This window comes from Balaenoptera physalus, assembly GCF_965194825.1.
Source record: "Balaenoptera physalus genome assembly, chromosome: 13".
NCBI classification, from domain to species: Eukaryota; Metazoa; Chordata; class Mammalia; order Artiodactyla; family Balaenopteridae; genus Balaenoptera; species Balaenoptera physalus.
This window is the reverse complement of record NC_138892.1, coordinates 101,445,257-101,460,979: the sequence shown is the minus strand read 5'-3', so window position 1 is coordinate 101,460,979 and position 15,723 is coordinate 101,445,257. Positions and strand designations below refer to the sequence as shown.

General features: G+C 36.2%; 1 protein-coding gene and 1 long non-coding RNA gene across 4 annotated transcripts in view; both read right to left on the bottom strand.

Moving 5' to 3' along the window:
- Window positions 1-344: 344 nt before the first annotated feature.
- Window positions 345-3,108, bottom strand: LOC309641277. Its single transcript, XR_014252590.1, has 2 exons — window positions 2,907-3,108; window positions 345-2,241 (listed from the first exon to the last, which is right to left on the bottom strand). It is a non-coding gene; the product is annotated as an uncharacterized lncRNA (long non-coding RNA).
- A 47-nt stretch (window positions 3,109-3,155) lies between these two features.
- Window positions 3,156-15,723, bottom strand: part of LOC309640895 (C-type lectin domain family 4 member A-like) — a 38,113-nt gene continuing 25,545 nt past the window's right edge. For all 3 annotated transcript variants that reach the window (XM_082420374.1, XM_082420373.1, XM_082420375.1), the window contains 3 exons: window positions 7,656-7,807; window positions 6,435-6,550; window positions 3,156-5,354 (listed from right to left, as the gene is read on the bottom strand). In XM_082420374.1, coding sequence (XP_082276500.1) covers window positions 5,213-5,354; window positions 6,435-6,550; window positions 7,656-7,807 — 410 coding nt within the window. In that variant the 3' untranslated portion in view covers window positions 3,156-5,212. The remainder of the gene's footprint in view (window positions 5,355-6,434; window positions 6,551-7,655; window positions 7,808-15,723) is intronic.

The following is a 15,723-nucleotide window of genomic DNA, read 5'->3' as shown; positions in this document are numbered from 1 at the left end:
TGAATATGCTAAATCTCCAGCTCCAAGATTGACAAAAATATTGAAAGCTGTGATGAGTGGAAGAACTGTCAAAAAGGTATATTGATTTGAATAATATTTTATTTTCCCAATTGTTCTGAGAATAATGGGCTGATTAAAATGCTTTGTAAGTATTGAAAAACAGGTGTAATTAATAGTCATTTGATAAGACTTCTTAAAGCCTTTTTGGTGTACTACCCAGAAACTGAGAAAGCAAATGACTACTGACTGAGAAATAGCAAGGCTTTGCAAATTATTCCATTTATTATTCTTTACATGCAACAACATTGAAAAATAACCTAATCAAATGGTCATTTAGCAGACCATTACAAATAATTTTTTGATACTAGAACACGGTAGGATTTTTGGCAAATAACTGAAATTTTTCAAAAAATTGAGATTCTAACAAAGCACATTCTATGCCTATATACTTATCTAGATTAGTAACACTTATCAGTCTGTGTCGTTAAAGTGAAAAATAGGAATACAATTGATGTTGAATTCTATCTCATTCTAGTAATGATGTTATTAATAGTAGATACATCTGATTGCACATTTAAGTCCCATTCATCTAAGAGATGGGCTTCCAATGGGATTTTACTTTATTAGTAGTAATTTATCAAGTTTTATAGTACATTTGTGATGTTTTTGAACAGAAGAAATTCATAACACTTAAAGCCTAGTGTTCCACAGGATATAAAAATATTAATGTAACTGGGGCATGACTACTTGAAGCAGTCAAAATGTTTGGACCTATACGTGGATCACCATGAATATGACAACTATAAATACAGACTGATACCACATACTACAATTGTCATTGGTGATGTGATTTTCTAAATAATTAATAATTTTGAATAGACTTCTGAACAAAGTAAAAAATAAAAATATTAATGTACACTTATCTACATATTTTGGCAGATGGGGGAAGTGTGATTAACTATTTGTTCAAGGGGGAAAAAGAATGATGTAAAAACATCTGACTTAAATAATATATGTTACTCTTTTTTTTAATGCATGATGGGAGTGGGGGTAACACTGTGTAATGCCATTTAGACACTAGTAGATATATATTTTTTAAAGATGTAGTAGGTTTTTTAATGTTGATATTAACAATGTTCCAGAAATTAAAGCCTTTGCTTCTATAACATGATGCAAAAATATAGACATCCAATTAAATTGTATAAGGGGGTACATAACTTTTTTTTTACATTTACAAATTTATTTTTTATTTTAAATCTTTTTATGCCCAACATATTACAGACAGAAAACTGTATAAAAACCATGTATACATTAACGAATTATTGAAAGTTGAACATCCTTGTAACTCCCACTTAGGTCAAGATATAGAATTTTACCAGCTACCCCAGGTGCCTTATATGTGCCTCATCTTAATCACAAACCCCTTTCTACCCCTCTAGATGTAATAACCTCATTTCAAAATCCTTTCAGGGGCTTGGCAAGCAAAACAGTTTGAAGACAACAGGTCTAGGCAGAGCACAAGCCTACTGAAGAAACTCTGACTTCACCCCTGCATCTGAATAGCTCAACACTGGGACTGGGTGGGGAAAAAATGGAGAAGATACAGTTATTTTTTAACTTCAATCAAAATGGGAAATTTGTGTTTGAACTTTTATTTTTCATTTTCATTGTCATAATAGTTTGAGAGGATATCGTTTAAAAATTGAGCATTTTTGTGTATATATATATATATATATATATATATATATATATATATATGTGTATAAAATAGATAACTAATGAGAACCTGCTGTATAGCACAGGGAACTCCACCTCGCTGTACAGTAGAAACTAACACAACGTTGTAAAACAACTCTACCCCATAAAAAATTTTTAAAAATAAAAATAAGATTTAAAAAATAAAAATTGAGCATTTTTATTTGCTGACATGGTATTATACAACATAATTTTATCCTGTAAGCTTATCTGTAATTTAAATTAGTTGTATTGAACAACCCAAGTACCATAATATTAAGTTGGATATATTTAGGGAGTAAATTTGCAGTCTCTTATGCCAGACAGATGTGGAGTTAATTTAATTAACATCCATCTGTTTTGTTCATTTCAGAGCATTCTGAAGGCAAAGGCTTCCAGGAAGGTATCCTTTAAAACTCCAGTAGTTGCTGTTGGAATGCCTCCAAGTCAGGAGGAAGACAATCCTGATAGAATTATGTTTTCCTCCCAGAAGGGCCAGCTCCACAGCTGTTTGACAAAAAAAAAAAAACCCCAGTGTGACAAGAAAACCATAGGTCAGGGAGAGTAAATTATTCCTCACCACCCCCATGCACCATATTCCTGCCAAATACCAAAAAAGGGAAAATTCCAACATCTCATAGAAATACAAAGAAACTTCTGCTCTCTTTTTACCTCTCATAAGTTTCTTCATAAAAGCAGAGGAGGAAATATTTAGTTCTTGAAATAGCAAGAGTCTGACATCTATTTGGATTTCTTTACTTGGAAGCAGTAAAGCCATAAAGACCACTACAAACATGCACTTTGCCTTCCCTGGGCCTTTTTCACAAGACATAGTGTGAGTCAGACCATGATTCTGAATTCAACTCACCCAACTTTCCACATACTAAGTTACCAGGACTATACTTTAGAGTAGGGGCAGTCTCCTTGAAACAGGAAGACAACAGTACAGCCATTTTGGAAAAGGACCGGGTAACAGCCTTGGGCAAAACAGTCCTTGGAAGCTAAAGAACAAAAACCCTGAGGGCCTGAGTCCCAGAGAAAAAAACAAAACAAAACAAAACAAAAACAGGCTTGCACGAATAAAAGATTGACTTCACCTCTGTTACACTAACAAGTATACCTAGTTGCCACAAGACAAGAATTTCAACTATAAATTTTAACCTTATCTGTACCTGTGCCTTCTTGCAGAAAATTCTCATGCATTCCTTTCCCCTCCAGAAGCTCTCCCTATGCCTGACAGCCACCATGGAGCCACCTGCTGCTGATTAAAGAAGTTTGACAATTTCTGTAAATTATCAGTGATCATGGGACAAACCCTCCCTTTTGTTATGAAAGCAACTCACCCCCTACTACTCAGGGAGCTGGCACTTTTTTTTTTTTCCATCTCTCTTTTAATAAAAAGCTTTCTTTTTATTAAGCTCTCTCTTTTAATAAAAAGCTTTGCTTGCCTAAGAGTCTTGTGGAAGCGACATTCATTTCTATGGTATTGCTGCCCAGGAATCTGGAAAAGGCATGGTAACATCATCCTGAGCCATGTTCTGAGAGCCAAGTTGACCGGTAATAAAGCTGATACTTGGAATGGATATGGGCATTATTAATTGGGAGGTAAACTGGTATATTCTACATACAATGGATAAGATCAGACCTGTATAAAAATAACTCATCTGTAGATATAATCAGGAAATAAGTGGCAAATATAATTACTCATTTGCATCAAGATAATCAAGGCATCATCTCAGGAGGTCACACTGGGGTAGCCATGGCTAGAGTCGGCTTTATCATGATCGATTATAATTACCGTACTAACGCAATGGATAACACACTTTAGTGTAAATATGATATATTGTAGTAGAAAAAAATGATCTATAATAACTATAGTAAAGAAAGGAATATAAATATATCAGGGGCCATTTTGAGTGGAAATACATACCTAGAAACTGTAAAATTTAACCAAAGGAAAAAATTATCAAAATACCTGATGAATATGTCTATGTCAACTCACCAGTAACAACTTCCAGTTCTGATTCTCTAATTCTAAACCTCCAGTGCTCAACCTCTGATTTCCCTTTGCTTGTACCCTGGTGTTAAATGACAGCCCAAGACTAAACAGAGAATGTTAAGAAGCCCAAAGCATCTACTGGATCAAAGCTGGAATTTATCGTTCACTGACGTGTATTACATTCCACCTTTACAAAATATGCTTTTAGTTAAAGGTAATAAATCTGTCTGAGAGAAATAAAAAGTAATGGTTGGGATTATTTTGCTGTTGACCAATCCATACAGAGAAAAATCCAGACAGATGGAGGAACCACAACATATAACTATATCCGTATCTAACCCCTTAGCAATCAGACAAAAATTAGGAGATGAGGCTCATGCCCCCTCCATTTGTCTGCAAAGGGGCTGTCCAATATAGTCTCTGCACATGGAAAATGGTCAATATATGTTCATTTTGTCTGGTAGAAAGAAATTCTCCTCTACCCTTTCTAGGTTCTTCTGGCTGGCCTAAGAAGTAAAATTGACATGAGCCAGACTAACAGGAAAAAAATCAAACAAAGTTTAATAACATGTATACATGGGAGAGACCCAGGAAAACTGAGTAACTCATCCAAATGGCCAAAGTCCTCACCTTAAATACCTTATGCAGCTAAAGACAAAAGAGAATGTTGGGAGTAGTGGTTTAGGACCTCAAAGGAGAAGAAGGCAACTGACATGGAGATGGAAAAGCAAAAGCTTGATAAACAAATGTTTGCTGGACCCTGCAGAGACAATGGGACACAGAGAGGAATTTTAACAAACAGACTTTGCCAGGCTCCTCCCTGTCTATATACCTAGTTCATACTATAGTGATCTATGGTGATCACTTCCTAGAACTGATCCTATATCTCCATTCTTTAGGCAGCTAGGGGGAAGGTGAAAGTTTTTTCTTGAGTCTTTTGGGCCTTGATTGTTTTCAGCTTGAAACTATGCACTTCCCAAAAAGACATTTTGGGGTGGCAACTTTTGCTCCCCTAAAATTTCATGAATGAACAAATGAATGAATGTGTGCACTGGCTCTATCGTAAATGGAATAGGTGACAGCCTACTGAAAAATTCTATGAAGATCCCTTATAAAAGACTTACACATGAATAACAAGAACATATTAGCTATCTCTAAGAGAAAAACAAATATCGTATATTAACACATATATGTGAAACCTAGAAAAAGGGTACAGATGAACCGGTTTGCTGGGCAGAAATAGAGACACAGATGTAGAGAACAAACGTATGGACACCAAGGGGGGAAGTGCTGGGGGGGGTGGGATGAACTGGGAGATTGGGATTGACATATATACACTAACATGTATAAAATAGATAACTAATAAGAACCTGCTGTATAAAAAGTAAATAAAATTAAATTTTTAAAAAAAAGAACATATTAGCTATCTCTGTGATGGTGGATACCAATTCAACCTCACGGTCATGGAGAATGTTCCATTCATAAGTAGATCTTCATCATCTTGCAAATAGACTTGTGATGGTCATTACAAGGAACATCATTCCAGCCCCATTTTCCTGAACGATCATTTAGCACAACGCAACGCTCATTAGGATTATTGGGTTCACCCCTGTGCCAGAATCTGAGTGTCAGAAAGGGAAAAAAAGAATGAGAATGTTTCTTTAAACAGTGCTTTGAAAAGAGACAGTAAGAGAGGGGGCTGGGATTGAACTGTGTGGAAGTCAAAGTCAGATATGCCCAAATCATTCCTTCCCACTTCTCATGGAGTTTTCCCTCCATCTGTGTCTCTGGTATTTCCCTTGAAAATTGTCCTTACATCACCCAGTATTGTGTCATCTTATTGCATTAAACATTCTCCCAGCAGATGTTCCAGTCTCCCTTCTGTTTGTCCATTTTATATCCTGTTTCCAGGAAACTGTCAGTCCACAGTCTCCCTTAAATGATGTAAAAGACTTCACACTGGTCTCAAGTATCAATATAGTTTGTTTCTTTTATTATGCACTGCTTTTGGAGTCTGAAGAACTAGTTAAAATCTCCGAATCTGCTACTATGCCTGTTACCTTGGACAAGTAATTTAATTTCACAGATTCGCAGAGACTAGATTAATATCCCTATATATTTCACACAGTGATATTAGGATCAAAGGTGGTAATGTACTATAATGTACTAAAGTACTTACGAGTTTTAAAATAACTTCATAAATATGAGATATCATAAGACTATCAGAATTTAACTTATTTGCTGTATGAGAGATATTAAATCTCAATAATTGGTTATGATCTTAATTGACATCAATTGTTGTTACATTTAGAGAGATAGTGTAGTGGTTGAAAGCCCCAACTTTGATATCAAACAGACCTGGGTTTGAGGACCACTGTTACCACTGCTGGATAACCACTGAGTTATCTAAACTCTTTAAATTCAGTTTCTTCATCTCTGTAGTAGAAAAATAATAATGTGTGCCTCATAGAGTTATTATGATGATTGAGTGAGATAATAAGGAAAATTATTTAACCTAGTGCCCAAGAGTTAAAAGAAGAGTGAGCTTTTTTCTTTTATTGAAGTATAGTTGATTTACAATGTTGTGTTAGTTTCAGGTATACAGCATGAGCTATTGTATTTTAATAACTGATCATTGGAACACCCTAAAACCCCTGTATGCTGCAGGACCCAGGGTTCCTTTATCTAATTCTATACTCACGTGGCACTTTCATTGTATGGTGTCTGATCGACCCATTGCCAATGTCTTTTCCCCTCTGGGTCTGACAGCCCCACATAATAAACAGAATTTAGTTTCAGTTTCCGGGTGATGATATCCTAAGGGAAGAAAAGGAAGGAGGTATAGCCTTTAGAACAGTCAGGTTGAACTGAGTTCCTGGCTTTAGGGAGAAGAGAAGAAAAGGAGAGGATCCAGGAAGAGCCACATGGGGGCCCTGCAGAGGAGCCTAGGTTTTTTCTGGCTAAGCAGAGCAGGATCAAAGATATCACTTGTGAGCATGATGTTGGTCTTAGTCTGTTCAGGCTGCTGTAACAAAATACCACAGACTGAGTTGCTTATAAATAACAGAAATTTGTTTCTCACAGTTCTGGAGGCTAGAAATCCCAGGTCAGGGAACCAGCATGGTAGGATGAGGGCCTTCCTCCTGGTTCCTAACCAGTGCTTTCTCACTGTGTGCTCACGTGGTAGAAGGGGCGACGTTGCTCTGTAGAATCTCTTTTTTAAAAACATTAATCCCATCAATGAAGGCTTCATCCTCATGGCCTATGCAGCTCCCAAAAGCCCCACTTCCTAATATTATCATCTTTGGAGGTTAGGATTTCAACATATGAATTGGGGTGGCAGGACACAAATGTTCAGAACATACCAATGTTTGATACATATGGAGGCAAATTCTATTCATGATCATAATGAATTCTCATCTCAGACTCTCTTCCCTTCACTTCTTCCCTAAGAGAGGGTGTTCTTCAAAGTCGTAGATGAGAAATATTTTGCAGATTAAATAATTTTCCTTTTAACAACTTCAGATTGTTAACAATCATTTCTGATTGGTGATTGTGACTCTTCATGATGGAACTTCATTTCCCAATTGGACTTGATACCCCTTCTCTGTTAGTTAATAATTTATAAAACATTTACGTGTTGAAATAATAAACTGATATTTCAGGCTGAAATATTTTCAGCCTTCCACTCAACCCCTACTTATTATATTTTCAATGCCCCAATTTATTTGGGGGGAGGTTAGTTTTATAGAAGCAGGAAGAAGGCGTGGAATGTAAAACCTTAGGTAGCCTTTTCTAACTATTTTCTTAAGCCTTCTGCCACAGCACCAATATCCCAAGACAATAAAAATCTCCTTCTTAGCCAAGAAAGATGTTAAAAAGCCAGGCAACACTCCTGATTCCATTATCAATTAGAAAGTACCTGCTCATCCTTGGTGTTGATCACCAGCAGGTGAGCTTCCATTCTTGAGCATCTCTTCTCACTCTCATCCCAAATATTTTGTTCAGTAGAAATAAAATAGCAGTTAGAACTAAATGACGTCCAATTCTTTGGGCAGCAACTCCAGTCTTTCCCTGTATTGAGAAGAAGCCCATAACAGTGCAATATATGAAAAGTAATTTTTTAAGTGTGTGTATTAAGGACCAGAGGAGACTGCATGGAAAGCAGAACTCCCATCTTGACCCAGGAGTAACAAGGAGCCCCTGCCCATCAGGTGTCAAGGAGGTCAAGTCTACCTACATCAGGCAGTAACACGGTAGGGATGCTTTCCTTTGCCAGAGTGGTGTCAGGAAAAACCAGCTAAAACAGAAGTTTAAATAAGATCCAAACTCTCAGAACATAATACAAAAATGTCCAGGTCTCAATGGAAAATTACTTATCATACCAAGAACCACAAAGTTCTCAAAAGTCAATTTAAAAAAAAAAGAAAGAAAATATATATGCCAATACCAAGATAAGAGAAATACTAGAATTATGTGCCAAAGATTTAAAAGAAGCCATGGAAAGATGCTTCAACAAGAAAGTACAAACGTTTGAACCAAATGAAAAAATAGAAAGCCTCAGCAAAGAAATAGAGGATCTCAGCAAAAAAATTAAAGATAAAAAGGAGAATCAAATGGAATTTTATAGTTGAAAAATGTAATAACCAAAATTAAAAGCTCAGTGGATGGGCTCAACAGCAGAATAAAGAGGACAGAGAAATCAGTGAACTAAAAGATAGAATAACAGAAATTACTCAGCTGAACAACAGAGACAAAATAGAGTAAAACAACAATAACAAATAAATAGACTTCCAGTTTCCAGTCTGGTAAGAAGCTTGGAAGTCACCACTCCATTCTAACAAGTAAAAAGCTGAACAAACTGAAAATCAGCAGCTCTTCACAGAGCAAACCACTGCACCCAAAGTTGTAGAGACACAAAAGCAAATACAGAGAATCACAATTTTGTACTGGAGCAGAAACGTCTTTGGGAACCAGTCCCAGGGCATGGCAACCTGAACTGAAATTGTGGAACTGCTGGAAGCTCAGTGTAGACAACTCTGAGAGATAAAAAGTCCAGGGTGACCCAGTCAACGTAGAGGCCCCAACACTTCTGTGAGTTTTACATCCTGGAGTTCCACCAGGTGCTCACAGTAAATATCTGAGAAAAATTCTCCTGTGCTTCTGGCAAAAGCAGGGCAAAAGGTACCATTTTGAAATACACCAGAGGATTCTTTTCTTTTTGAGAAGATCTGCGCACAGGAGAAATTATCTGACCAGAGCCTAAGATGCTGGGGATTTGTCAGACCCTAACTGACTAGGGAAAGGAAAATACCCAAGTAAAGCCCACTATAGCCACCTGTCCCACTCTAAAGGGGTTAATAAAAACAACTGAGAAGAACTTGTAAGCTCAAAGCACAAAGGCAAAGACTCACTAAAAGAATGAACAAAATCATAGGATTATAGAATGTCTCCCCTCCCCCCACACCTCACCACCACATTTTTAAGGCCTTTTTACAGCAGTTCCTTTTACTCAGTACATCATGTCCAGCTAATGAGAAAAAAACACAAGGCATATTAAAACAAACAATACACAGTTTGAATAGACACAGCAAGCATCAGACGCAGATGCTTGATGGAGCAGAGATATTGGAATGATCAGACCAGGAATTTTTTTTTTTTAACATCTTTATTGGAGTATAATTGCTTTACAATGGTGTGTTAGTTTCTGCTTTACAACAAAGTGAATCAGTTTTACATATACATATGTTCCCATATCTCTTCCCTCTTGCATCTCCCTCCCTCCCACCCTCCCTATCCCACCCCTCTAGGTGGTCACAAAGCACCGAGATGATCTCCCTGTGCTATGCAGCTGCTTCCCACTAGCTATTTTACATTTGGTAGTGTATATATGTCCATGCCACTCTCTCACCCTGTCACATCTTACTCCTCCCCCTCCCCATATCCTCAAGTCCATTCTCTAGTAGGTCTGTGTCTTTATTCCCGTCTTACCACTAGGTTCTTCATGACCTTTTTTTTTTTTCCTTAGATTCCATATATATGTGTTAGCATACTGTATTTGTTTTTCTCTTTCTGACTTACTTCATTCTGTATGACAGACTCTAACTCCATCCACCTCACTACAAATACCTCCATTTCATTTCTTTTTATGGCTGAGTAATATTCCATTGTATATATGTGCCACATCTTCTTTATCCATTCATCCGATGATGGACACTTAGGTTGCGTCCATGTCCTGGCTATTGTAAATAGAGCTGCAATGAACATTTTGGTACATGATTCTTTTTGAATTATGGTTTTCTCAGGGTATATGCCCAGTAGTGAGATTGCTGGGTCGTATGGTAGTTCTATTTTTAGTTTTTTAAGGAACCTCCATACTGTTCTCCATAGTGGCTGTATCAATTTACATTCCCACCAACACTGCAAGAGGGTTCCCTTTTCTCCACACCCTCTCCAGCATTTATTGTTTGTAGATTTTTTGATGATGGCCATTCTGACCAGTGTGAGATGATATCTCATTGCAGTTTTGATTTGCATTTCTCTAATGATTAATGACGTTGAGCATTCTTTCATGTGTTTGTTGGCAATCTGTATATCTTCTTTGGAGATATGTCTATTTAGGTCTTCTGCCCATTTTTGGATTGGGTTGTTTGTTTTTTTGTTATTGAGCTGCATGAGCTGCTTGTAAATCTTGGAGATTAATCCTTTGTCAGTTGCTTCATTTGCAAATATTTTCTCCCATTCTGAGGGTTGTCTTTTGCAGACCAGGAATTTAAAACAACTGTGATTAACATGTTAAAGGCTCTAGGGACTTCCCTGGTGGCACAGTGGTTAAAGAATCGCCTGCCAATACAGGGGACACTGGTTTGAGCACAGATCCGGGAAGATCCCACATGCCGTGGAGCAACTAAGCCTGTGCGCCACAACTACAGAAGCCTGCACACCTAGAGCCCATGTTCCGCAACAAAAGAAGCCACCACAATGAGAAGCCCGCGCACTGCAACGAAGAGTAGCCCCCGCTCGCCGCAACTAGAGAAAGCCCGTGCACAGCAACAAAGACCCAACGCAGCCAAAAATAAAAATATATAGATAAATAAATAAATTTATTTTACAAAACCAAACATGTTAAAGGTTCTAATGGACAAAGTAGACAGCATGCAAGAACAGGTGAGCAATGTAAGCAGAGAGATGGAAATTCTAAGAAAAAAACAAAACAAAATGCTAGAGATGGAAAATACTGTAACAGAAATGAAGAATACCTTTAGTGAGCTGATTAATAGAGTGGACACAGCTGAGAGAAAAAAAAAATCTCTGTGCATGAAGATATCTCAATAGAAGACTCCAAAACTAAAAAGCAAGGAGAAAAAAGACTGAAAAAAAAAAAAAAAGAGAAGAGAATCTCCAAGAAATGTAAGGCAGGAAAAAAAACTTGTAACATATGTGTAATGAGAATATCAGGAGAGTAAAGAGAGAAAAAGAACAGAAGAAATATTGAAACAATAATGTTTGAGAATTTCTCCAAATTAATTACAGATACCAAGCAGGATAAATGCTGAAGAAAACTACACCTAGACACCATATTCAAGCTGCAGAATATCAAAGACAAAGAAAATTCCTTAAAGAAGCCAGAGGGGGAAAAAACACCTCCTATAGAAGAGCAAAGATAAGAATTACATCAGACTTTGCAGAAACCACAGAAGCAAGAAGAGAGTGGAGTGAAATATTTAAAGTGTTGAAAGAAAAAAGCTACTATCCTATTTCTGTAACATGCAAAATTAACTTTCAAAGGTGAATTAAAAATAAAAACTTCTTCAGACAAACAAAAACTGAGGGAATGTGTTGCCAGTAAACCTGCCTTGCAAGAAATGTTAAAAGACACTTTTTAGAGAAAAGAAAAGTAATATAGGTCAGAAACATGGTTCTACATGAAGAAAGGAAGAAAATCAAAGGAGGAATAAGTGAAAGTAAAATAAAAACTTGTATTTTCCATAGTCTTAATTGATCTATTAGATAATTTGTTCATAATAATAATAGCAACTATGTATTCAATTATGTGATGTGTAAGTGAAATAAATTATAGCAATGATACAAGGGATAGGAGGAAGGAATTTGGATCACCTTGTTGTTTTAAAATACTCTCACTACACATGAAGCTGTATACAGTTATTTGAAAGTGGACTTGGATTACTTGTAAATGTATATTGCAAACTTTAGGGCAACCACTAAAAAAAAAGAAGTATAACTGACATGCTAAGAATAGAACAAAAATGGGATCATGTAAAATGCTCAGTTAAAACCACAAATAGGAAAAGAAGAAAATAGTAGAAAAAGATAAAAAAAAGGGCAAGATATAAAAAAAAAATACAAATGGTAGATATCAATACAACTGTATTAATAATCACTTTCGATGTCAGTCATCTAAATGCACCAATTAAAAAGAAGAGATTGTCAGAGTGAATCAAAAAACAAGACTCAACTATATGTTGTCCTAAAGAACCCACTTTAAAACTCCAAGAGGATTTTATAAAGACATATATATTAAAAGTAAGTGCATGGTTATCAAAAATTAAAAATTTTTTATTTCAATGGGCCATTTTTCTATGTCAAAAATTGTCTAACACACATATTAATCAAACTACCAAAAATTAAATACAAAGAAAAAATATTAAAAGCAGCAAGGGAAAAACAACAAATAACATACAAGGGAATCCCTATAAGGTTAACAGCTGATCTTTCAGCAGAAACTCTGCAAGCCAGAAGGGAGTGGCAGGACATATTTAAACTGATGAAGGGGAAAAACCTACAACCAAGATTACTCTAGCCAGCAAGGATCTCACTCAGATTTGACGGAGAAATTAAAACCTTTACAGACAAGCAAAAGCTAAGAGAATTCAGCACCACCAAGCCAGCTTTACAACAAATTCTAAAGGAACTTCTCTAGGCAAGAAACACAAGAGAAGGAAAAGACCTACAATAACAAACCCACAACAATTAAGAAAATGGTAATAGAAACATACATGTCGATAATCACCTTAAATGTAAATGGATTAAATGCTCCCACCAAAAGACATAGACTGGTTGAATGGATACAAAAATAAGACCCATATATATGCTGCCTACAAGAGACCCACTTCAGACCTAGGGACACATACAGACTGAAAGTGAGGGGATGGAAAAAGACATTCCATGCAAATGGAAATCAAAAGAAAGCTGGAGTAGCAATTCTCGTATCAGACAAAATAGACTTTAAAACAAAGACTATTATAAGAGACAAAGAAGGACACTACATAATGATCAAGAGATCAATCCAAGAAGAAGATATAACAATTGTAAATATTTATGCACCCAACATAGGAGCACCTCAGTACATAAGGCAAATACTAACGGCCATAAAAGGGGAAATCGACAGTAACACAATCACAGTAGGTGACTTTAACACCCCACTTTCACCAATGGACAGATCATCCAAAATGAAAATAAATAAGGAAACAAAAGCTTTAAATGATACATTAAACAAGATGGACTTAACTGATATTTATAGGACATTCCATCCAAAGACAACAGAATATACTTTCTTCTCAAGAGCTCATGGAACATTCTCCAGGATAGATCATACCTTGGGTCACAAATCAAGCCTTGGTAAATTTAAGAAAATTGAAATTGTATCAAGTATCTCTTCCGACCACAACACTATGAGACTAGATATCAATTACAGGAAAAAATCTGTAAAAAATACAAATACATGGAGGCTAAACAATACATACTAAATAACCAAGAGATCACTGAAGAAATCAAAGAGGAAAGCAAAAAAATACCTAGAAACAAATGACAATGGAAACACAATGATCAAAACCTATAGGATGCAGCAAAAGCACTTCTAAGAGGGAAGTTTATAGCAATACAGTCCTACCTCAAGAAACAAGAAACATCTCAAGTAAACAACCTAAACTTACACCTAAAGCAATTAGAGAAAGAAGAAGAAAAAACCCAAAAGTTAGCAGAAGGAAAGAAATCATAAAGATCAGATCAGAAATAAATGAAAAAGAAATGAAGGAAACAATAGCAAAGATCAATAAAACTAAAAGCTGGTTCTTGAGAAGATAAACAAAATTTATAAACCATTAACCAGACTCATCAAGAAAAAAAGGGAGAAGAGTCAAATCAACAGAATTGCAGATGAAAAAGGACAAGTAACAACTGACACTGCAGAAATACAAAGGATCATGAGAGATAACTACAAGCAACTATATGCCAATAAAATGGACAACCTGGAAGAAATGGACAAATTCTTAGAAATGCACAACCTTCTGAGACTGAACCAGGAAGAAATAGAAAATATAAACAGACCAATCACAAGCACTGAAATTGAAACTGTGATTAAAAATCTTCCAACAAACAAAAGCCCAGGACCAGATGGCTTCACAGGCGAATTCTATCAAACATTCAGTGAAGAGCTAACACCTATCCTTCTCAAACTCTTCCAAAATATAGAAGAGGGAGAAACACTCCCAAACTCATTCTACGAGGCCACCATCACCCTGATACCAAAATCAGACAAAGATGTCACAAAGAAAGAAAACTACAGGCCAATATCCTTGATGAACATAGATGCAAAAATCCTCAACAAAATACTAGCAAACAGAATCCAACAGCACATTAAAAGGATCATACACCATGATCAAATGGGGTTTATCCCAGGAATGCAAGGATTCTTCAATATACACAAATCAATCAATGTGACACACCATATTACCAAATTGAAGAAGAAAAACCAAATGATCACCTCAATAGATGCAGAGAAAGCTTTTGACAAAATTCAACACTGATTTATGATAAAAACCCTCCAGAAAGTAGGCATAGAGGGAACTTACCTCAACATAATAAAGGCCATATATGACAAACCCACAGCCAACATCATCCTCAATGGTGAAAAACTGAAACCATTTCCACTAAGATCAGGAACAAGACAAGGTTGCCCACTCTCACCACTATTATTCAACATAGTTTTGGAAGTTTTAGCCACAGCAATCAGAGAAGAAAAAGAAATAAAAGGAATCCAAAACGGAAAAGAAGAAGTAAAACTGCCACTGTTCGCAGATGACATGATACTATACATAGAGAATCCTAAAGATGCTACCAGAATACTACTAGAGCTAATCAATGAATTTGGTAAAGTTGCAGGATACAAAATTAACGCACAGAAATCTCTTGCATTCCTATACACTAAAGATGAAAAATCTGAAAGTGAAATTAAGAAAACACTCCCATTTACCATTGCAACAAAAAGAATAAAATACCTAGGAATAAACCTACCTAAGGAGACAAAAGACCTGTATGCAGAAAATTATAAGACACTGATGAAAGAAATTAAAGATGATACAAATAGATGGAGAGATATACCATGTTCTTGGATTGGAAGAATCAACATTGTGAAAATAACTATACTACCCAAAGCAACCTACAGATTCAATGCAATCCCTATCAAACTACCAATGGCATTTTTCACAGAACTAGAACAAAAAATTTCACAATTTGTATGGAAACAAAAAAGACCCCGAATAGCCAAAGGAATCTTGAGAAAGAAAATCGGAGCTGGAGGAATCAGGCTCCCAGACTTCAGACTATACTACAAAGCTACAGTAATCAAGACAGTATGGTACTGGCACAAAAACAGAAATATAGATCAATGGAACAGAATAGAAAGCCCAGAGATAAACCCACACACATATGGTCACCTTATCTTTGAGAAAGAAGGCAAGAATATACAGTGGAGAAAAAACAGCCTCTTCAATAAGTGGTGCTGGGAAAACTGGACAGCTACATGTAAAAGAATGAAATTAGAATACTCCCTCACTCACACCATACACAAAAATAAACTCAAAATGCATTAAAGTCCTAAATGTAAGGCCAGACACTATCAAACTCTTAGAGGAAAACATAGGCAGAACACTCTATGACATACATCACAGCAAGATCCTTTTTGACACACC